General features: G+C 54.0%; 2 protein-coding genes across 2 annotated transcripts in view; one reads left to right on the forward strand and one right to left on the reverse strand.

Annotated features, from left to right (window-relative positions):
* PKNOX2 (PBX/knotted 1 homeobox 2) overlaps positions 1–2,595 on the forward strand; it is a 36,142-nt gene extending 33,547 nt beyond the window's left edge. Inside the window, exons 11-12 of the mRNA XM_050914034.1 lie at positions 236–414; positions 1,273–2,595. Of these exons, the coding sequence (XP_050769991.1) occupies positions 236–414; positions 1,273–1,520 (427 nt within the window). The 3' untranslated portion in view covers positions 1,521–2,595. The remainder of the gene's footprint in view (positions 1–235; positions 415–1,272) is intronic.
* A 2,896-nt stretch (positions 2,596–5,491) lies between these two features.
* FEZ1 (fasciculation and elongation protein zeta 1) lies at positions 5,492–23,395 on the reverse strand. Its single transcript, XM_050914038.1, is given in 11 exon segments — positions 5,492–5,663; positions 7,763–7,828; positions 8,398–8,473; positions 8,890–8,970; positions 10,086–10,357; positions 12,570–12,771; positions 13,539–13,628; positions 14,929–14,996; positions 14,999–15,024; positions 19,915–20,217; positions 23,336–23,395. Coding segments are annotated over 10 exon segments (1,173 nt in total). The 5' UTR covers positions 20,190–20,217; positions 23,336–23,395; the 3' UTR covers positions 5,492–5,646.
* Between the last annotated feature and the right edge of the window lie 561 nt (positions 23,396–23,956).

Raw genomic sequence — 23,956 nt, forward strand, 5'->3', positions numbered from 1 at the left:
GGCAAATCCAGTATGTAGCAGCCTCCAACTCATAGCTGGAAAAATTAGTGCAATGGTGTAACGTGCCACCGACAAGTAAAACAGGGTAAAAACCCAGCTTTTAGGACCATGCAGCCACTTTTGAAAGGGTTTCATATTGCAGCTCATTGAATTGTTAGGATGTCTGTTGTTTTAACTCAAAATTGGTGTTAACGACTCTTATTTACTCGAATGGTCTCTCTTTTTCCCTGGAAAGGTTCATAAATGCCCGGCGGCGCATCCTGCAGCCAATGCTCGACGCCAGCAACCCGGACCCAGCCCCCAAAGCCAAGAAAATCAAATCTCAGCACCGGCCCACCCAGCGGTTCTGGCCCAACTCCATCGCCGCTGGGGTCCTGCAGCAGCAGGGTGGCAATTCGGGGACAAATCCTGACGGTAAGGACCAACCCTGACAGCCCCTGCCCTTCCTGGATGGGGTGGCCATGCATCAAATTATGGCCTTAATCGGTAATTAAGGATTTCTAGAGCCCTTTATCCCCCTGCGGGGAAAAACACGTTGAAGAGGTGGCCCATGCAAGAAGGTCCTTCCAGTTGGCCATCACAAGGGCGCTGGCAATGGGACACTGCCACCTCCTCGGCATAGGAACAGCCCTCAAAGATCACCCACTATGGGGCATCACTTGGGATATCTCCTGAGGTGCTGGGGACGGGGTGGAGGGGGAGATGGGGAGCGGAGACAAAATGAAAAAAAAGATGAAAAAATGAAGATGAGATGAGAAGAGAGATGAGACAAGATGGGAAGAGAGAAGATGAAGAGAAGACGAAGAGAGAACAGATAATGAAAATGGAGAAGATGAAAATGAGATGAGAAGACAGATGAGACAAAATGGGAAGCGAGAAGATAGAGAACAGATAATGAAAATGTCGAGGAGTAAAGAAAATGAAGAGGTGAAGAGAGCAGAGATGAGCATGGACCAGACGAGATAAGAGAGAAGACAACGAGAAGGGAAGGTGGACATGAAGAGACGATGAAGAGAAGATCTGCCCAACTAATTTGGGCATCTACTTGCTGAAAAATGAAGGTTTCTTGTTATTTAATGAAGATGCGTTGGCTAAAAAAATTAAGGGTTGGGCCTTGGGTTGTGGCTGGGGCAGGTGGGACACCCTACAGGGTGCTCTGCCTAGGTACAGCTTTCCACTTGGGTTACTCTTGGTTTATGCACTTTTTTGTCCTTTTTATATTAGCTGGGGAGTCCTTATTTACCTTTTTTTTTTTTTTTTTTTTCATTTCAGGCTCGCTCAGCATGGACAACCTGCAACCCCTCTCGTCAGCCACGGCCACCATGGCCATGCAGCAGGCCATGCTGGCGGCCCACGACGACTCCCTTGACGGCACTGAAGAAGAGGAGGAGGACGAGGAGGACGAGGACGAGATGGAGGAGGAGGAAGAAGAGGAGGAAGAGCTGGAGGAAGAGCCTGGTGGCCTCCCGGCGGCACCCGGCGCCGACCTCGGCTTGGACCACAGTGACTCACTGGAATAGCTCCTCCTGCGCCCTCCCCAAATCATTGACAGCACCGGAAACAAAATTCCCCCCAAAATGCCAAAAAAACCGGCAAGAACAAAAACAAAATTCGTGAGAAAAAAGCAAATTGGAGGCGCTGGCGGACGCCCCGGCTGCCCATGGGAGCGCAGGGATCACCACGTCAGCGTGTGGAAGTGAAGGACACATGTTTACAAGGCACATATTGTGGCCAGATTAATTTTTTTTTTCAGGTTTTATTCTTATTTTTCCCTTTTCCCCTTCATTTTCGGTAAGAGAAAGCATTTTTAGGGGAAGCCATTTTCCCCACGCGATGCTCGGATGGTGTTGGGTGACAGCGGGTTTTCACCGTGGGCCACTGTGTCCATCACTTGGATTTCTTGGTGCAAAAAAAAAAACCCAAACCAACCCGAGGACTGATGCTTTTTGGGTTTTTCCCCCCAAAAGATGATTCACAGGCATATCGGCATGCGGGGAAAAAAATCTGCGAGTGCAAATTCTGCTTCAGGTTGGATCTGAGGAGGGTTTCGTGCTCTTGACCCACCGGATTGCCCAAACCTCCCCGTTTTGGCCCCGATGCTGCGGCTGTTTGGTGACTCCGGATGCATCTTTCTGGAAAAGGGAGGAAATTCCCCCAAATCCTTTAATTTATGTGCTAAAACCCCGTCGAATCTGGAAAAAAAATCACCCCATCCTCGTCCTTAAGGGCTGAGACTGGACGCAGAGTTGGGGGCAGAGGCTGTCGGGAGTGAGACTTTCCCACGGCGTTTTGGCACCGAGTCAGGAAAAAAGGGGGGAAAAAAAGGGTTTAAAAAAAAGCAGATTTTCACCCCAAATCGAATGGCGACCCCCAAGATTCGCCCCGGTGGAAGGAAACTCAATATTGTCGCTGGAAAGATGGTTTCTCCCTGATATTGTCCACCCGCGTGGGAAAATGGTGGAGTTTTACCCCAAAGGAGCCATGGGGGAGGGCGGCTCTGCAAAATAACAATGTATTTGGGGTTTTTTTTTTTTAAATGCTAGCAAAAGGGCGAATTTCGCCTTAAAACGTGGCGCGGGGGAAACGCAAAAGCAAACCCGGGTGATGCGGGGCAAAAATAATAAAGGAATTTTCTTCTGCAGGTTCCTCCTGTAAATGCAGGTTTCTGGAAGAAGGATTTTTTTTTTTTTTAAATTTTTTTTTTTTTTTGCGGCTTTTTGCCGGTTTTGTCCTTATTTTTTTTGGCTCTTGAAGAGTTGAGGGTGGGGCGGGGCGGGAAAAAAGCAGCCAGGGGGGGAAAAAAAAAAAAAAAAGTGATGCAATGGGCAGAAAAGCCTATTTTTCGATACTGATCTGGCGTGAATGTAATCTGTAATTTCATAAAGGATTCATTGTAATTTAGTATTAATTCATGGCCATTTATTATAAAGTGCTACGAGATGAGGTTTCACAGCTGTATTTTATTGGCAGCTTCTTCCTGCGAGCGGAGAAGCCCCAAAAACGGGTCAATAACCCCCAAAATGGGCGAATAACCCCCAAAATGGGCAAAATTCCCTTCAAATAGGCGAACCAGCCCCAAAACGGGTGACCTGACCCAAATCCGCAATTGCGTGATGCGGCGCAAATAGGATTTGTACTTCCAAAAGTGAGGCGACCCCCCCCAAAATGAGCTCCAACGTGATTTTAACCCAAAATGAATGATGCTGCCCCCAAATGATACAGCCCCAAAATGTTCCACCCTCCACTAAGTTGAGTGATGCTCACCCCAAAGTGAGTTAAGTCTCCAAAAATGAGTGATGCTCCCCAAAAAGGAATGATGGTGCCCAAATAGGGCAATCCTCCCCCCCCAAATGAGTGATTCTCCCCCAAAATGAGGGATGCTCCCCCAAAATGTTACACACACACCTAAAATGTGTGATGCTCACCCCAAAGTGAGTTACGTTCTCCAAAAATTAGTGATGCTCCCCCAAAATGAGTGATGTTCCCCCCAAAATGAGTGATGTTCTCCAAAAATGAGTGATTCTCCCCCAAAATGAGTGATGCTCCCCCAAAATGAGTTACGTTCTCCAAAAATGAGTGATGCTCCCCCAAAAGGAGTGATGCTCACCCCAAAATGAGTTACGTTCTCCAAAAATGATGCTCCCCCAAAATGAGTGATGCTCCCCCCAAAACGAGTGACGTTCTCCAAAAATGAGTGATGCTCCCCCAAAATGAGTTACATTCTCCAAAAATGACTGATGCTCCCCCAAAATGAGTTACGTTCTCCAAAAATGAGTGATGCTCCCCCAAAATGAGTGATGCTCCCCCAAAAGGAGTGATGCTCCCCCCAAAATGAGTTACGTTCTCCAAAAATGATTCTCCCCCAAAATGAGTGATGCTCCCCCAAAATGCGTTACGTTCTCCAAAAATGAGTGATGCTCCCCCCAAAATGAGTTACGTTCTCCAAAAATGATTCTCCCCCAAAATGAGTGATGCTCCCCCAAAATGCGTTACGTTCTCCAAAAATGAGTGATGCTCCCCCCAAAATGAGTTACGTTCTCCAAAAATGAGTCATTCTCCCCCAAAATGAGTGATGCTCCCCCCAAAATGAGTTACGTTCTCCAAAAAATGAGTGATGCTCCCCCAAAATGAGTGATGCTCCCCCCAAAATGAGTTACGTTCTCCAAAAATGAGTGATGGTCCCCCAAGATGAGTGATGCTCCCCCAAAATGAGTGACGTTCTCCAAAAATGAGTGATGCTCCCCCCAAAATGAGTTACGTTCTCCAAAAAATGAGTGATGCTCCCCCAGAATGAGTGATGCTCCCCCAAAATGAGTGATGCTCCCCCAAAATGCATTACGTTCTCCCCCAAAATGAGTGATGCTCCCCCAAAATGAGTTACATTCTCCAAAAATGAGTGATTCTCCCCCAGAATGAGTGATGCTCCCCCAAAATGAGTGATGCTCCCCCAAAATGCATTACGTTCTCCAAAAATGAGTGATGCTCAACCCAAAATGAGTGATTCTCCCCCCAAAATGAGTTACGTTCTCCAAAAATGAGTCATTCTCTCCCAAAATGAGTGATTCTCCCCCCAAAATGAGTGACGTTCTCCAAAAATCAGTGATGCTCCCCAAAAAGGAGTGACCCACCCCAAAATGGGTGACGCTGCCCCCAAAACGTGTTATGCTCCCCAAAAATGAGGGATGCTCCCCAAAATTGAAGTGGTTCCCCCCCCAAAAAAGTGGTATTTCCCCCAAATGAACAATGCTGCCCCAAAATGAGGGATGCTCCTCCAAAATTAAGTGATTTTTTTGGAGTGGTGCCCCCAAAATGATTGATCTTCTCAAAACGATGACGCTCCCCAAAATGGTTCCCCCGAATGAGCAATTCTCCCCCAAAATGAGCAACAGTCCCCAAAATGTGATGTTCCCCCAAAATAATGTTGTCCTAAACCACCGATCCTCCCCAAAATGAGTAATTCTCCCCAAAATAAGTGACTTCCCCCAAAATGACTGAATTTGCCCCCCGAAATGGATGACACTCTCCAAAAACGAGCAACGACTCCCAAATTAGGGACTCTCCCCCCAAAATGAATGACAAACCCCAAAACTGAGCAATTCTCCCCCAAATGGAAGCCGCCTCATTCCCTGATGAGCCATTGCTAATTAACGGGTTGATCTTCTGGGGGAAAAAAAGGTGATTTTTTGCACAGTTTTTAGCAGAAGGTGGGGCTGCGGAAAAGTTGAAAACGGGAAAAATCCCCTCAACGTGGAATTTACAGCCGAATTTTGCCCCTCGGATCGCGGCGGCGGCCTGCGGCGCTGCAAGCCGGCTCTGAGCACCCAGCAGCTCGTTAGCCAGAAATCTGCATACTGTATAAACTTCTGAATATTCATGAGCATTGCAACAAAGTCCTTGTCGGTATTTTCCGCCCCAAAAGTGCATTTTCCTATCGAAAAGTTGCAAAACGACGTCACAAGCTGGGGGGATGAAGACGCCGGAGGCCGGTTGCTTAATTAATGAAACGAATTATTTATTTCCCAGCTGTGCAAAGGTGGGGGGAGTGCGGGGGGAAGGGGGGAGGGGCCGCGGGCGACCCATTTTCCTCGGGTTTGGCCCCGTTTTTGGGGGGCGCCAGGGTGGGGGCGGTGCGAGGGCAGCGCCGCATCAGGTTGGGCAGAGCACTGCAAAGAGAGAGGTCATGGGTGTGCACCGGCGCGCGCGAGGGCGCACCAGGGATGTGTGGGGTTGCAGAGGGGTGCACGAGGATGCACGAGCGCGCACAGGGATGCACGAGGATGCACAAGCATGCACGGGGATGCATGGGGATGCGCAATGATGCATGAGCGTGCGTGGGGATGCATGAGGATGCATGATGATGGATGCATGAGGATGCACAATGATGCATGAGCGTGCACAGGGATGCACAAGGATGCACAAGCATGCACGGGGATGCATGGGGATGCACAATGATGCACGAGTGTGCGTGCAGATGCATGAGGATGCATGATGATGGATGCATGAGGATGCACAATGATGCATGAGCGTGCACAGGGATGCACAGGGATGCACAAGTGTGCACGGGGATGCATGGGGATGCACAATGATGCATGAGTGTGCATGGGGATGCACGAGCGTGCATGGGGACGCATGATGCACGAGTGTGCATGGGGATGCGTGAGGATGCACGATGATGCATGAGTGTGCACAGGGATGCACGAGCGTGCATGGGGACGCATGATGCACGAGTGTGCGTGGGGATGCATGAGGATGCACGATGGATGCATGAGGATGCACGATGATGCACGAGCGTGCACAGGGATGCATGAGGATGCACAAGCGTGCACGGGGATGCATGGGGATGCACAATGATGCACGAGTGTGCATGGGGATGCATGCGCGTGCATGGGGATGCATGATGCACGAGTGTGCGTGGGGATGCATGAGGATGCATGATGATGGATGCATGAGGATGCACAATGATGCATGAGCGTGCACAGGGATGCACAGGGATGCACAAGTGTGCACGGGGATGCATGGGGATGCACAATGATGCATGAGTGTGCATGGGGATGCACGAGCGTGCATGGGGACGCATGATGCACGAGTGTGCGTGGGGATGCGTGAGGATGCACGATGATGCATGAGTGTGCACAGGGATGCACGAGCGTGCATGGGGACGCATGATGCACGAGTGTGCGTGGGGATGCATGAGGATGCACGATGGATGCATGAGGATGCACGATGATGCACGAGCGTGCACAGGGATGCATGAGGATGCACAAGCGTGCACGGGGATGCATGGGGATGCACAATGATGCACGAGTGTGCATGGGGATGCATGCGCGTGCATGGGGATGCATGATGCACGAGTGTGCGTGGGGATGCATGAGGATCCACGATGATGCGTGAGCACACACGATGCACGAGGGTGCACAATGATGCACAGGCTTGCACTGGGATGCACAAGCATGCACTGGGATACACAAGGGTGTGCAAGGGCACACAATGATGCATGAGGGTACATGGGTGTTGCATGAGGATACATAAGCGTGCACAGGGATGCGTGGGGGTGCGCAAGGGTGCACGAGCGTGCACACATGCACAAGCATGCATAAGGATTCATGAGCATGCAGAAAGGATGCATGAGCGTGCAGGAGGGCACGTGGGTGCACAAGGATGCACAAGTACGCACGAGTGCTGCATGAGGCTGCCCAGTGACCGCAAATGGGATGCAGAGAGGATGCAGGAGGAACACGGAAGGGATGCATGAGGCATGCACCATGGTGCACGAGAGATGCACAAGGATGCCGGAGGCTGCACAAGAGCTGCGTGGGAGACGCACAGGGATGCACAAGGATGCCCAGGAGATGCATGGAGGATGAATGGGGATGCATGAGGGATGCACGATGGTGCCTGAGCGGTGAAAGGGGGTGCACAGGGGTTCATGAAGCTGCATGAAGGAAGCAGATGGGCCACGTAACGGTGCAAGGGAGGTGCAGGGAGGATGCGCAGTGATCTATGAAGGGGTGTAAGGATGCATGAGGGATGCACAGGAGATGTACCCAGGATTCCCAGAGGATGCACGAATGATGCACCAGAGATGCATAAGGGATGCATGGAGATGCATGAGGGATGGGCAAGGCATGCACACAAGATGCAGAAGGATGCAGAAGGATGCAGAAGGGATCCATGGTGGATGCACAGAGGCACAAAGGCTGCACAGGAACTGTATGAAGGATGCACGAGGGGCGCACGGGGGATGCACAAGGCGAGCAGATACCTTTGAGGATGTAGTCCGTGAGCAGCGTGGGCACCTTCTCGTTCCCCTCCTTCATGGCAAACAGGACTGTGAGGGGGAACGGAGGTCTGAGCCTGGCCCCACTGCCCCCCAAATGTCCCTTTTCCCCCCCCAAAACCAGCCACACAGTCGCCACAGAGACAGTGCCAGAGTTTCCCACAATGCACCAGGCCTGAGAGCACCCAAAAAACCACACTTTCACTCCCAATCAGCCGATCCATGGCAATGCAGAATGGGTGTTTCACCCCCAAATCGGCGCTGGTGTAGGGTGCAAAAATAGCGGACGGGGGGGGGTTGCTGCAAAATGGGTGATTGCACCCCAAACCAGCTGTGCTGCTATGCTGCAAAACAGGTCTTTCCTCCCCAAAACGGGCTTCATTGCAATGATGCAACATAGGTGGTAGCACCTCAAATTGCCCGTGCTGCAACGATGCAAAAAAAAAAGGGGGGGGGGGACACACTGCATTGCACCCCAAACTGGCTGCGTTGCAATGACGGACCCAAATCCCAGCCGCTGCGGCAATGCGAAATGCGCCTTTGCGTCCCAAATCCACCACGCTGCAGTGATGCAAAATGTCCCATTCTGCCCCAAAACGGCAGCTGGAACGAATACTCACTGTTGGTGAGCATCTGCAGGTCCTCGACGGAGGGCGGCGACCCCTTCTTCTCGTAGGGAATCACCGTGTTCAGGTACTGCAAAACAAAAAAAAACAAACCCCACCACCCCAAAAAAACCACCCAGATGGCACAAAACTGCCTATTTTTTGCACCGCCTTGAGGCTAATCACCCCAAATTGGTGCGAAAGCAGAACATGCGATTTTCTTGTGATTGCATTTAATTTGCAGGTATTTTGGGGGTAACTGAATGGTTTTGCACGGTGCAAAACCCGCCCAAACGCGAACCCCTGCTTAGGGAGGGTATTTTGGGGGGAAAAATAGTGATTTTTGCAAGATGGATTAGCGGGGTGTAGGGGAGGGAGTGGGGTTGTAAAATTAGAAAATATTTTAAAAGGGGTTTTGGGGGATGCAGGGGAATGGGGTGGGGGGTGTGTGTGTGTGAAAGGGGACAGATTTGGGCAATTTTGAGGGGAAAAAGAGGAAAAGGGCACCTGCTTCTCGTTGGCGGCGGGGCCGAAGGTCTGGCGCAGGCCGGAGTGCAGGATGCTGGAGATGCCCTCCATGCTGAAGCGCTGGGGACACACATGTCACCCTGTCACCTCCCGGGGACACAGACGTCACCCGTGGCACCTCCCTTGGCACCAGCGTCCCCCCGGCTCCCTGACTCCCATCCACATCCCCCCCCCTTCCCCGTCCCCATGTCCCCCTGTTCCCCATCCACCCAAACCCATGTCCCCCCATCCTCCTGTCCCCATGTCCCCCTGTCCCCTTGCCCCATCCCCTCTCCTGTCCCCGCATCCCCATCCCATGTCCTTCTGCCCCGTCCCCTGTCACCCATCCCCTGTCCCCGCATCCCTGTCCCATGTCCCCCCCATCCCTCATCCCCCTGCCCCGTGCCCCCCTTGTCCACTGTTCCTCTGCCCCGTCCCCTGTCACCCATCCCCTGTCCCCGCATCCCCACGTCCTCCATCCCGTCCCCCGATCCCTCATCCCCCTGCCCCGTGTCCCCCTGTCCCCGCATCCCCCCATCTCCCCTCTCCCCGCATCCCCACGTCCCCCATCCCGTCCCCCGATCCCTCATCCCCCTGCCCCGCGTCCCCCTGTCCCCGCATCGTCCCCCTGTCCCCACATCCCCCTGTCCCCGCATCCCCACGTCCTCCATCCCGTCCCCCGATCCCTCATCCCCCTGCCCCATATCACCGTCCCCACATCCCCCCGTCCCCGCATCCCCACGTCCTCCATCCCGTCCCCCGACCCTCATCCCCCTGCCCCGCGTCCCCCTGTCCCCACATCCCCCTGTCCCCGCATCCCCACGTCCTCCATCCCATCCCCCGATCCCTCAACCCCCTGCCCCGCGTCCCCCTGTCCCCGCATCGTCCCCCTGTCCCCGCATCCCCACATCCACCATCCCGTCCCCCGATCCCTCATCCCCCTGCCCCGCATCCCCCTGTCCCCGCATCGTCCCCCTGTCCCCGCATCCCCACATCTCCCCTGTCCCCGCATCCCCACGTCCTCCATCCCGTCCCCCGATCCCTCATCCCCCTGCCCCGCGTCCCCCTGTCCCCGCATCCCCCCTGTCCCCGCATCCCCCCATCTCCCCTCTCCCCATCCCAAGTCCCCCCCATCCCTGCCGTCCCCGTCCCCCCCCATCCACGCCCTGTCCCCCCGTGGCCGCCGTGTCCCCCACCTTCCGGGGCATGTGGTTCCCGCGCTCGGGACGCCCCCCTTGCAGGCTCAGCCCCCTGTCGCGCCGGCGACGCCGGGCGGCTTCCCGCTGCTCCCGCTGCTCCCCCTGCACCGCCAGCAGCGCCCCGATGAACGCCGTCTTCACCTCCTTCTCGAACGCCAGCTCGTCCCGCCGCGCCAACTGGGCCACCAGCTCCGCCGACAGCGCCCGGCTCGCCGCCTCCGCGCGCCCCGCCGCCGCCGCCAGCTCCCGCGCCGACAGCCGCCCCAGCCCTGCCGCCCGGGCGTCGCGGTCAGAGACGGGCACGCGCGCCCCACGGGGAGAGGCACCGCGCCGTTAAAAAGAGACGTGCGCGGTGCAGTTATTAAGCCGCGCGGGGCGATTCCTGGGCTGCCCGGTGCAACGGGTGAAACGCTCGGCGCAGTAAGTGCAACGCACGGTGCAACAAATGAAATGCCTGGGGCAACGAGTGACACGCCTGGAGCGACTACTCAAAAGCCGGGCGCAAACACCGACGGGCACGGTGCGATTCGGAAAATGCACGCTGAAGTTTGCAAAACGCTTCGTGCAATTAGTGCGATGCAGGCTGCAATTATTAAGAGGCACAGGGTGATCCGTGGGCTGCCCGGTGCAACCGGTGAGGCACCGGTGCAGTAAGTGCAATGCACGCTGCAACTAGGGAAATGCCTGGTGCAATTAGCAGGGTGCCCAGTGCAATTAGTGTAATGCGCACTGAAGTCTGCAAAATGCCTTATGCGACTAGCGAGACGCACAGCACAATTATTTAGGTGCTGGGGGCAATTAGTGGGATGCCTGGTGCAATTAGTGAAATGTAAGGGGCAATAAATGAAATGCCTGGTGCAATTAGTGACGTACACAGCACAACTAGTGACACGCACAGTACAATTAAGGGAAACGCACATGGAGGTTTGCAAAATTGCGTTACGTCGTTAGTGAGATGCACACTGCAATTATTAAGACACAGGGGGCAATTAGCATGCTGCCCAGTGCAACTGGTAAAATGCCCGGTGCAGTAAGTGCAATGCACAGTGCGACTAGGGAAATGCCCAGTACGATTAGTGGCATGCCCAGTGCAATTAGTAAAATGCACAGTGCAATTAGTGACACGTCTGGTGCAGTTAGTGTCATTCCGGGTGCAATTAGTAAGATGCCTGATACAGTTAGCGACACGCCTGGAGCAATCAGCGAAATGCATAGTGCATGAGTGAAACACGTGATGCAATTAGTAACATGCCTAGTGCAATTAGTGAAATGCACAATGCAATTACTGGCACGTCCAGCGGAATTAGTGGTGTGCCCATGCAATTAGTGACATGCATGGTGCAAGTGAACACATGCTACATTTAGTGAAATTCCCGGGGCCAATTAATGAAACGCACAGTGCAATTAGTGAAATGCACACTGAAACTGTTAAAATGCATCACATGATTAATGAGAGGCACGGTACCTTTACTGGACCACAAATAAATAAATACATTGTGCAATTACTGAAACGCCCAGCGTCATAAATGACACGCCCAGAGCAATTACGGAATTGCCTGGCGCAATTAGTGACATGCATGGTGCCATAAAGGAAAGGCAGCGTGCATTTAGGGAATGCGCAGAGCAATTAGCAAAATGCCTGGGGCGATTAGCGACACGCACCACGCCATTAGTGAAAAGTCTAGCGTACGGTGCATTTAGTGGCATGCGCGGTGCACGTAGAGAAATGCACCGCATGCTGCACGGTGCAGCCAGTTAAATGCACGCTGCATGGTGCACTTAGCAGCACGCATGGTGCTCTTGGGGAAATGCATAATGCAATTAGTGAAAAGCATCACCGCATTTTCCACAGGCATTTAGGAAAATGCCTGGTGCATGGTGGCAATTGGTGCATTCCGGGGAGCGAAACGCTCAGCAAAATGCGCAGTGCAGTTAGGAACACGCACTGTGCATGGCTCAGTGAAGTGCCCAGCACATTCAGTCACATGCACGGTGCTGTCAAGAAAGAGCGTGTCCTGAAATGCAAGATGTAAACAGCAAAATGCAAAAAGCACACCAGGCATTTTTGCAAAATGCTGGGCAGGCGTAGCAAAAAGCTCAGTGCGCGTGGAGAAAGGAAGGCGCACGACGCCGTCGGTGCAAGGCACAGTACGTTTAATGAACGGCACGGCGCGTTTTGCAAAACGCCGAGCCCTTCAGGGAAAGGCGCAACGCGTTTAGCAAAATGCATTTAGCGCAACGCGCGATGCACGGGGCATTTCGCAGAACGCATGGTGCACTTGGCTAAACCCTGGGTGCATTTAAAGCAATACTGAAAGCAAGATCCCCGTGGGATTGATTTTTTGCCAAGAGCCCCCTCCTGGCCAAACAGTGTGTAAACACCGGAGCAAGCCAGCTCTGAAGCCTGGAGAGACTCTCAATTGTCCAATTTGGTTGGAATTGCCCCCAAACGGTGACTGGCCTGGATTTTGCTGGCCGTACCTTCGTGGGAGCAGTTGTTGTTGAAGGCAGGGGAGAAAGCGCGCAGCTCACGCAGAAGGATGGGCTCCGTGCCCCCGCCACCGCCTTCGCCTTCAGCATCGGCCTCAGTTTCCTCCTCCTCCTCTTCCTCATCCTCATCACCCTCAGGGTCGGCCTCCGGGTCGGGCGAACTCTGCATCAGCTCCTCCAGCTCCTCAATGACCTGCAGGGCACCAGTGTCCTCCATTTGCACCTGCACCCTACCTCCGTCTTGCATCTACACCCTGAAGCCCCCAGCTGCATCCTGCATCTGCATCTGCACACCGCATCCGTGTCCTGCCCCCACATCTGCACCCCGCTCCCTTCATCCTGCATCTGCACCTCCATTTGCATCCGGCACCTGCATCCCACATTCCCATCTGCATCCAAATCCCACGTTCCACATCCACACATCCCCCACGGGGTACTCACGCCCCGGCCCTGCATCTACATCTAAATCGCCATCCTGCTCCCTTCACCCTGCATCCTCCACCCGCATCCCGGATCCCGTACTTGCACCCGCACCCTCTATCCGGCAGCCCACGCCCTGCGTCTGCATCCCCGTCCCCTTCCCCGCACCTCCACCCTGCATCTGGCACCTGCATCCTGCATCCCACATCCGCGACCTGCCTCCGCACCGGCATCCTGGAGCTGCATCCCGCCTCCGCCCGCCATCTTTTCATCCTTTATCCCAGCCCACCCATTTGCACCCAGCACCCGCACCCCACGTTCCCATCCGCACCCAAATACCACGCTGGCACCCACAACCCGCACCTCCGTCTACATCCAAATCTGCATCCCGCATCCCAAGATGATGGGATTTGGCCTTTTTTGTTGGCGCTTTCAGCACACGGCCATGGGGCTGGGGTGGGCTGAGGCCATGCTGGGGGGCTAGAGCCTGGCTTTTGGGGGACACGTAGGCGTTCAGGTGCCCATGGGGACCAGGGGTACCTGCTCAGCTGTCAGCAGCGGCTCCTCGTTGATGCCCGAGTCTTGCTCACTCCTCTCAGTGAGCTCTTCCTCCTCCTCCTTCTCGCAGAGCTGCAGGAGACACAGGCTGGGTGGCCTTGGTGGCACCGCAGGCCCGGCCCGGCCCAGGCATGGCCCCAGCACGGCCCCAAACATGGCCCTGGCCCTGGCACAGGGAGAGCCACCAGGGAACCACAGCTCAGGGGGGGAATCATGCTGCTTGGGGGAGTCCGCATGGGGAGTCGTCGGATGGAGACATGGATGGGGACACTGGACAACAAGACATTGGATGGGGAGACACTGGATGAGGGGATTGGGTGGAGAAGTTGGATGGGGATGTTGGATGGAGACATTGGATGGGAACATTGGACAGGGAGACTGGATAGAGATGGATGGAGACGTTGGATGGGGAAATGTTGGACAGGGATGTTGGACGGGACTTTGGATAGGGACTTTGCACACGGACGCTGGATGGGGATGCTGGAGACATTGGAGAGGGAGATGATGGACAGGAAAGCGTTGGATGGGGAGGTGGAGGAAGGAGACGGAGAGAGATGTTCGATGGGGAGACACTGGGTGGAGAGTTGGATGGAGACATTGGACTGGGAAGTTGGACAGGGAGAAGTACAGGTATGTTGGATGGAGATGCTGGATGGAGAGATGTTTGAATGAATATATTGGATGGTGACATCGGATGGGGAGGTGTTGGAGATGCTGGATGGAGATGATGGGGACGTTGGATGGGGAGATGATGGATGGTGATGCTGAATGGGGAAGAGGTCAGATGGAGACTTTGGATGGGGACATTAGATGGGGAGACGTCAGAGAGGAACGCTGGATGGGGAGGTGATGGATGGAGATGTCGGACAGGGAGGCGTCTTCTTTTTTACCACCTTTCACAGTCTGTTTCACCTTTTCAGCAGAAAATAACCCAAGAAATTTACCTTCTCTTCCCCCTTTAGCAAAAGGTTGCGTTAACATCCAAACGGGTTAAATTCAGTGGATTTTGGGGCATCTTTGCAGCCCGCCCACAACCCCCAACGCATTCACAGCGTGAACTCGCTACAATGACGAAAACACTATTTTCTACCCCAAAAATTCCACCACCTCACCGCTGGCTTGGGGGCAAGTTGGCAAAGACCAGACTGCCAAACCAAACACTTAATCTTGCCTATTTCGGTGTGATTTCACCCTAAAATGTGGACGCCCGCTGCGTCGGTGCTGCGTCACCCCAAAAATAGCATTTTTGGGTAGCCTGCAGTGCTCTGATGGTCACTGAGTCTTGGGGCTGATTGACAGCTGTCAAGCATCGCTAGGGGGTCATGCTGCGACAGGGGGGCTTTGGGGAGCCAAGGGGGGAACACAGCCGTACCTGGGGGTCGGTGCCGTCGGGGGCCTCAGTCCCGGGGAGCAGCCAGGGCCGGGGGGAGCCCCGGGGGCAAAGCCATCGGTGAGAGCATCCCAGACCCTGCAGGGAGGTGGGTGGTGGTGAGCGGCGATCCCAAAATGTCGCCTCCCAGAAAGCTGTCCCAAAACGGCATGCCAAAATGCCTCAAACCACCTCAAAACGCATCCCCGGAAACACCCTGAAATGCCCCCCCGCCACCACCACCACTGAGATGCCCAAAACATCCCAAAACACCCCAAATGATGTCCTAGAAGACCCCAAATGACGCCCTAGAAGACCGCAAATGACGCCCTAGAAGACCGCAAATGACGCCCTAGAAGACCCCAAAGCTTCTCAAAATATCATCGTGAAATACTGCCCTGTAATAGCCCAAAGTACCCCAAAATGCTGCCCCACCGCTTGAGAGGCCCCCAAACATCGCCATCAAAATACCCCCAAAAACGCCACTGCAATTGTTCCTAAATGTCCCCCGACGCCCCAAAAGACCACCCTGAAATGGTCTAAAATGCCACCCCAAAACACCACCGTGACGTCCTGAAATGCCCCAAAACATCCCGAAATGCCCCCAAAGCCCCAGAAACACCCCAAAATGCCATCCTAAAACACCGCCCCAAAGCCCCAAGACCCTCTGAAAGGCCCCAAAACACCTCAAAACGCCGCCCTGCATCACCCCCAAAATACCCCTAAAGGTCCCAAAGCTCCAAAATGCACTGAAATGCCCCAAAATGCCATCCTGAAACACCCAAAAATGCCCCCCAAAAGCCACAATGCTCCAAAATGCCACCAAGAAACGCTCCAAACCACCCCCCCCAAAAAACCCTGAAGTCCCCCAAAACATCCCAAAATGCCACCTGTGAACACCCACAAATACCCCAAAATGACATCTTGAACCACTGCCCAAAATGCTCCAAAATGCCCCAAAATGCCCCAAAAAGCTGCCCCAGAACACTCTGAAACATCTCAAAATGCTCTCCCAAAACACCACCCCAAAAAGCTCTCAAATGCTCCAAAATACTGCCCTGACACCCCAAAATGCCACTGAGAAAGACCCCAAAATGCTGTCCTGAAACATTGCCGAGAAACACCCTAAAACGCCTCAAAAAGCTGCCCCGATACCCCAAAGAAACACCCCAAAACGCCGCTGCGATGCTCCAGAACATCCCCCGATTGCCCAACACCCCAAAATGCTTCTGCAATGCCCAAAATGCCTCAAAACTCCCCAAAACGCTGCCCTGGAACAAGCTGAAATGCCCCAAAATGCAGTCACAGCACCCCAAAATGTCACCTTGAACCACCCCAAATTGCCACCTTGAAACAGCCCTGAAACACCCCAAAACTGCCCCGAAACACCCCAAAACTGCCCTGAAACACCCCAAAACTGCCCTGAAACACCCCAAAAGATGGCCCTGGAACATCCAAAAATGCTGCTCTGAAATACCCCTAGAACACCCTGAAACACCCCAAAAAACAGCTGTGGTGCCCCGAAACCCCCCAACACCCCCAAACCTCCCAAAATGCAGCCCTGAAACATCTGGGAACAATCCCAAAACTGCCCCAAACCACCCCAAAATTGCCCCAAACCACTCCAAACCATGGCCCTGATACCCCAAAATGCAACAAAACGCCCCAAAACTGCCCCGAACCCCCCTAAACCCCCTTCCTCTGCGCCACTGTTAGGGGTGCCTGATTCTCCCCGCTGGGCTGGACTAATTTTGCCCGGTTTCACCCCAAAAAAGGTGCATGGGGGAGGGGAGGGGGAAGAGAGGGGAAAAAAGAGGGGAAAAGGGGGAGAAGGGGGGGAAAAGAAGGGGGGGAAAAGGGGAAAAATGTGGGAAAAAAGTGAAAAAAGGTGAAAAAGGAAAAAAGGGGGGAAAAGTGGGAAAAGGGGGAAAAAGAGGGGGGAAAGGGGGGTAAAAAAGGGGAAAAAATGTGGGAAAAAATGTGGGGAAAAGTGAAAAAAGGTGAAAAAGGAAAACGGGGGGAAAAGGGGGGAAAAGAGGGAAAAGGGGGAAAGGGAAAAAGATGGAGAAAGGGGGGAAAAAGGGGGGAAGGGGGGAAAGGGAAAAAGAGGGAAAAAGGGGGAAAATTGAGGGAAGGGAGAAAAAGGGGGAAAGGGGGAAAAAGGGGGAAGGGGAAAAAAGGTGGAAAAAGGTGAAAAAGAGGAAAAAGGGGGAAAAAGGAGGGAAGGGGAAAAATGTGGAAAAAGGTGAAAAAGGAAAAAGGGGGGAAAAGTGGGAAAAGGGGGAAAAAGGGAAAAGAGGGGAAAGGGAAAAAGGGGGAGAAAGGGGGAAAAGGGGGGAAGGGGGAAAAAGGGGGGAAGGGGAGAAAGGGGGAAAAAGGGGGAAAAAAGGTGGAAAAAGGTGAAAAAGAGGAAAAAGGGGGGAAGGGGAAAAGGGGGGAAAGGGGAAAAAAGGGGAAAAGGGGGGAGGGAAAGGGGGGGAAAAAGAGGAAAAAAGGGGAAAGGGGGAAAGGGCAGCAAAAGGGAAAAAAGAGAAAACAGAGAAGAGGAGAAAAGAGGAGGAAAAACGGGTAAAGAAGGAGAAGATGGGGAAAAAAGGGCAAAAAGGGGGAAAACGGGGAAAAGTGGTGGAAGGGAAAATGGGGGTAAAAGAGGGGAAATGGAAGAAAAAATGAGAAAGGGGGAAAAGAAGGAAAAAGGGGGAAAAGGGGGAAAGAAAGGGAAAAAGGGGGAGAAAGGGAAAGATGGGAAAATGGGGGAGTGGGGAAGAAGGAAAAGGGGCAAAAGAAGGAAAAAGGAAAAAACGGGGGAAGAAGGGGAAAATAGGGAAAAAGAGAAAATGTAAGAAAAAAGGGGGGAATGAAGGGAAAAATGGGGAAAAAGGTGGAAAAGTGGAGAAAAAGGGAGAAAAGGAGGAGGGAGAGAAAAAATGGGGAAAATGGGAGAAAAGAGCTGAAAAGCGGCGACATCGGGGAAAAGGTCAAGAATGGGGAAAAAGGTCAAAAATGGGGAAAAAGGCACAAAAAAGATTAGAAAATTTCTCCCCGATTAAGGCAAGCCCCCTCGTTTTCCCCCCACAAATGGCGTTCTTACTCCGACACGGTGCCACGTCCACGCGCATCCCGATTCCCCCTAAATCACCCCAAAACCACCTGCCCCTCCCCAGCCCCCCAAAACCACTCATTTTTGGGTATTTATCTCATCTCCCTCCTCACCTGATCTTAATTCCCCCAAATCACGTATTTCACCAACAAATGCACAAAAACGCGCACGTCAAACCCCCCTATATTCCTATTTTTAACAAAAACGCCGCAAAGAAGGAAAAAAATAAGTGATTATCCCCCCAAATTTGCGCTTTTTTTTTTTCCCCGCTCTTAAAGGGCCAGCGCCCTGCAGGGTCAGGCAAGCAGCAGCAGCATTCTGGGTTAATTATGGCAAGAATTGGTTAATAATTAGGGAAATACAGCGCCTTTAAGGCCCCAGCCCATCCCCCGCCCGTGTACACAGGGCTCATTCAAGAGAGAGGGGGGGGGAAAAAAAAGCGCCCTGTTTTGCCCAAACTGACCCAAAAAAGACACAATAAGCGGCACAAAGCAGCGCAGTGAACCGGCTGCCGGCGACAGCGCGGCGCTGCCGGCACCGGGCCAAAATGCGTTTTGCTCTGAAAAACCATCAATTTGGCCACTTACGAAAAGCCGTTCGGCCTCAGCGGCTTTTGGGTAAAAAAAGAAAAAAAAACCCCCAAACCCCAAAATAAACACATTTGGGGGCTTTTGGGTTGAAAACAACCACTTTGCGTTGGTGAAAAATGAGTATTAGGAATTGCAGCCTGGGGAATAATCCCAATTAAAGAGCAAAAAATCCATTAGAAAGGCGCTAATGTATAAACATCGCTGAAAAAACCACACAAATTTGGCAAAAAAAAGGGCATTTTGCAATGAAAAAAAAAGGTTTTTCATAAAAATTCAGATTTTAACGCAAATGCCACTATGTTGTGACAGGGCTGGGGGGATTTTGCCCCAAATTGGCTGCCCCCTGGCTTGGTGCAGAGCTTGCACGTTGCAAGCAGGAGGCTAAGCTCTACTCGCACCTTACTCAAGGTTTACACTCACCCCCCCGGGGGCCCTCCTCACATCGACTGAGCCTGCCAGGACCCCCTGCAATGCAACATGGGGCACCCCGCGGTGCTTCTTCATAGGATGCTACACAGCTACTCCGAGGATCCCACACAGCTACTGCAAGTATGCTACACAGCTACTCCAAGGATCCCACGCTGCTACTCCAAGGATCCCACACAGCTACTCCAAGGATCCTACACGGCTCCTCCAGGGTGCTCCATGATCACACCACAGCGCTGGGGGCTGGTTTGCACGTGGTGGAGATCTTGCAAGCGTGCAAGGAGGTGCAATAGGCCCCAGAGGGGCGTTACTCATAGGATACTACACTGCTACTCTGATGTGCTACACAACCATGCTGCAATGGGGTAGGCTGTTCTGCATGCCATGGGAGGGAGCGTATCTCATGACCATGCAAGGAGGCATGCGGGCCCAAGGGTGGCCTACTCATAGGATACTACACAGCTACTCTAAGGATCCTACACAGCTACTAATAGGCTACTACACAGCTACTCCATGCTGCTGCATGACTACGCCACGATGCAGGGGGCTGAGTTGCATGCGGGGTGTACTTTGCTAGCGTGCAAGGTGGCATGCAGACCCCGAGGGAGTCCTTACTCATAGGATACTACAGCCCTATTCCTGACATGGTGCACGACCATGCCACAATGCAGGGAGCTGGTCAGGAAAGTCTTGCAAGGGTGCAAGGAGGCACACAGGCTGTGAGGGGCTTACTCACAGGTTACTACACCAGTGCTTTGATGTGTTGCATGACCATGTTGCAATGCAAGGAGCCAGTCTGCATTGAGGGGGGGTGGATTTTGCAGGTGTGCGAGGAGGCACGTGTCCCCAGAAGTAGGGGGGGGCCTTACTCACTCCTCATCCTGGAGGCGCTCCTCCTCCTCCTGCGCCTGGAGACGCCCCCGCACGGGGGCCAGACCCTCGGTGGCAGCATCGTAGTTGCGGAAGCAGACGGTGAGCTTCTCGTCAAACTCCTGCACCAGGTCCTCCATCGACTTGAAGCTCATCATCTCGGCCGAGAAGCTCTCCAGCTCGGCCAGCGCCGGGTCCGCAGTGCGTTGCGGGGTCCCCCCATCGTCCCCGGGCCCCTCCTCGAACTCCTCCTCCAGGCTTACCAGGGGCGCCTCCATCCTCCTCAACGCCGCTGCGCCGCCTTAGCTGCGGGGAGAGGGTGCCCGTGAGGCACCGGGCTACTCACAGGTTACAACACCAGGGCTCCCCATTCCCTTTGCTGCCGCCGTGCTGGCTGAAACCCTACTGCCAGGGCTCTTACACAACCAACAGTATCTCTGTAGTATCCTAGCAGTATCCCAACAGCATCTTAGTACTGTCTTCATAGAAATATGCTGATATCCTGACACTATACTTGCAGTACTTTACTAGTAGCAACAAAGTGTTGATAGTGGCTGAAGTAGCTTAGTGCTACCCTGATAGTATGGGAAAAGTATCATAACACTACCTTTTTTACTGTACTGGTAGTATCTTAGTAGTATCCTTATACTATATCACTACTATCTTAGTAGTGGCCTGAAAGTATCATACTAGTATCAGTAATGTGCTGACAGTATCCAAAAGTTTGAGTGTTGCCCTGATAGTATCCCAGAAGTATCTTACCCCTATCTTTTCTAGTGGCCCTGGAGGATCTCAGAAGTATCCTACTGATATTCTACTAGTCATCCTGACAGCATCCTACTAAAAAATGAGTACTGTCCTGATAGCACTTCAGCAGCGTTGTGATAATATCCTGATAGTATCATAGTAGTACCCTGATGCTATCTTAGTAGTATCCTAGCAATGGCCCTGTAGTATCTTAGTAGTGCCTCGATAGTATTGTGAAAGTATCTCAGCGGTGTCTTTGGAGTATTCAGGCACTATCCTGATAACATCTTAGCAGTGTCCTGATAGTACCTTTGTGCTACACTAAGAGTATCCTAGTAGCAGCCATTGAACAGCTCAGCATTGCCCTGATGTTGTACTAGCACAGGTAGGAGTATCCTGATACTATGTCAGGAGCATCCCAATAACATCCTAGTTACATCCTAACAGTGTCCTGATAGTATCACAGTAGTATATGAGCAGTGTCCTGATAGGATCCTAATAGTGGTGTAATGGTATATAGCTATTATCTTAGTAGTGTCCTGATAGTATCTTGGTAGTGCAATGTAATATCCAGATATTATCTTAGTGCCATGTTACTATGCTGAAAGCAACTTAACCATATCTGTTCTAGTATCCTGAGAGTACCCTGGTAGTGTGTTAGCACTGCTCCAGTGGTACCTTCGTAATACTATCTCAGTATTAACCCTGGAAAGATGCTGGAAATACCTTAGTAGTGCCCTGGTAGCATCCTGGTAGTGCCCTGATAGTACCTTAGCAATGTTCTCACAGTATCCCAGTAGCATCGACATAGTATCTTAGTGCCACCCTGAGAACGCCTTAGTACTGTCTGCAGAGTATCCTGACAGCATTCCAGCAAACTCCTGATAGCATCTTAGTAGCATCTCAGTAGTATCCTCAGAGTATCTCAGCTGTGTCCTGATAGTATTTCATTACTCCCTCACCAGGTTACTGAGTATCCCGGTAGTATCTTAGCAGTAGCCTCATAGGAAGCAAATAGTAACCTAGTAGTAAGCCAGTAATAACCCAGTAAAGGTGCCACTACTCCAACCCACTCACCCAGCCCCGGTCACGCTTCCCCTAGGGATGGGGAGGAGAGCAGAAACACACCGCAGTTTCTGGGGGAAAACCTGGCCAGATTGGGGCTTTGAGTCCTGCCTGTGCACACGTGCACTCGCACCCATGTGCAGCACATCCGCACGCCCACCGTGCACACGTGCACCCCCACACGCATGCAGCACTGCGCGTGCATGAACCTCCACAGGTCTGCAGCATGCATCCCGTGCACGCACGCATCCCTGTGCATGCATGCGCCCCTACACGTGTACGGGGTGCATGTACACCCCTGTGCGTGTGCACTTGAGGGTGAACGCATGCACAGTGCACGCATACGCTGCACACACGTCATGGTGCATGTGCGCAAGGGGTGCACATACACCGTGCGCGATGCACTCTGCACCTATGCACTCTGCAGGTACGCACCCTGTGCCTGCCTGCACCTCTGCAGACATGCAGCCCTACGCACGCATGCAGAGCGCACACACACAGGGGTGCACACATGCGGGGGTGCACACGTGCAAGGGGTGCGTGCAGATGAAAGTGCACGCGTGCACGGTGGGTGCATGCACAGGGGTGCAAGCACATGCTGCACACACATGCACCTCCACACGCACCGTGCAAGCGTGCACCCAGTGCTTGCATGCACTGCTGTGCATGCATGCATCCCCATACATGCACAGCGTGCATGCACCATGTACCCCAACATGCCTGCACCATTCCGGGCACCCCCAAATGTGAGCTCCCCAGTTGCATGCGCACACCTGCACATGCACGCGCTGCACATGCTGCACCCCCTGCCTGCACGCACCCCCATACCTGCAGCTCTGTGCATGCATGCACCCATGCACCCCTGTGCATGCACCGCGTGCTTGCACCCCCCTCAAACACCCCAAAATGCTCCCAAAGCACCTGCCTCTGCCCCGTTCCCCCCCCCGCCTCCGCAGCGCGTGCGCATCCCACAATGCACCACCCTTGCACGGATGCTGATACGCAGCGGAGCACCTCGGGGCAAGCAGCGCCCGCTGTCCCCCCCCCCCCCCCCCCTCACGGGCACTCCCAAATGCCCGCGGCGCCCGCACCCACCCCCCCGTGCTGCACCCCCAAAATCCCCCCCCCCGTCTCCACCGTCAACGCAACGCCGATGCACCCCTCAATGCGGGACCCCCCACAAGCACCGCTGCGGCACGAGCGCCCCCCCCCCATGCAAGCGCCCTCAGACCTACCCGGAGCTTGCACCACGATGCACCCCCAAAATGCGCCCCCCCCTCCGCCCGCGCCAGCAGCCAGCCAGCACCCCGCTGCACCCGCAATGCATGCACTACCCACAATGCACCACGACGGCGCGCCCGCGATGCGCCCCCCCCCCCCCCCTTCGTGCACGCGCCCCCGGGGGTGCCCGCACCACCGTGCAATCCCCGTGCTGCACCCCAACATCCCCCCCCCCCCCCCGCACACACACCCGCCTGCACGCAACAGCAACGCCCCTTGCACCCTCCGCCGCGTGCACCCACCCCCGGCTGCACCCCAAAATCCCCCCTCCCGCGCGTGCACGCCCATGCACCCCTCATTGCATGCACCCCCTCCCCAGCCCCGCACCCACCTGCGGCCCCGCATCCTCCGCGCCGCGCCGGGGGTGGGGGGGTGCGGGTGGGGTGGTGGTGATGGTGATGATGGGGGAACAGCGCCGCCGCACTGCGCACGCGCGGGGGAGGCGGGGTGACGTCACCGAGAAGGTGGGTGCAGATCGTGGTCAAGGGAGCCCTGACGTCATTCCCCCCCCCCCCCCCCCCCCCGGGTGGGGGGTGTGTGACGCGGCTACGGGGATGGGAAGGGAGGATGAGCATCGTGGGCCACGCTCGCCGACCCCTGTTCCACGCGGGTTTTTGCCGCGGCAGGACAGAACAAAGGGTTTCCCCACGGGCGCGCAGCTTGTTGTCGCTCGTACCCGTGGTCGAGTCGCGGCTGGAGCAGCGCGTGCCGTGACGCGGCGCCGAAGAAATGGGAGAGGTTCGCCTTCGTGCTGGGGATGCTTCGTTCTCCCACGTCCCGCTAAGCGCGGTGGCTTCGTCTGATCGTTGACTCGTGTCTTAAGGCACAACAGATAGTTAGGGCGAGGTTTATCGTTTGCGATAGCGGATGGAAATCCATATTTTGTACGGCCTTCTTGCCTAAGAGGAAGCCAATAAACTGCTCCTGCCATAAAACCCGCGACAGAATTAAT

The sequence above is a fragment of the Gymnogyps californianus genome, unplaced genomic scaffold, assembly GCF_018139145.2.
Source record: "Gymnogyps californianus isolate 813 unplaced genomic scaffold, ASM1813914v2 HiC_scaffold_31, whole genome shotgun sequence".
Lineage (NCBI taxonomy): Eukaryota > Metazoa > Chordata > Aves > Accipitriformes > Cathartidae > Gymnogyps > Gymnogyps californianus.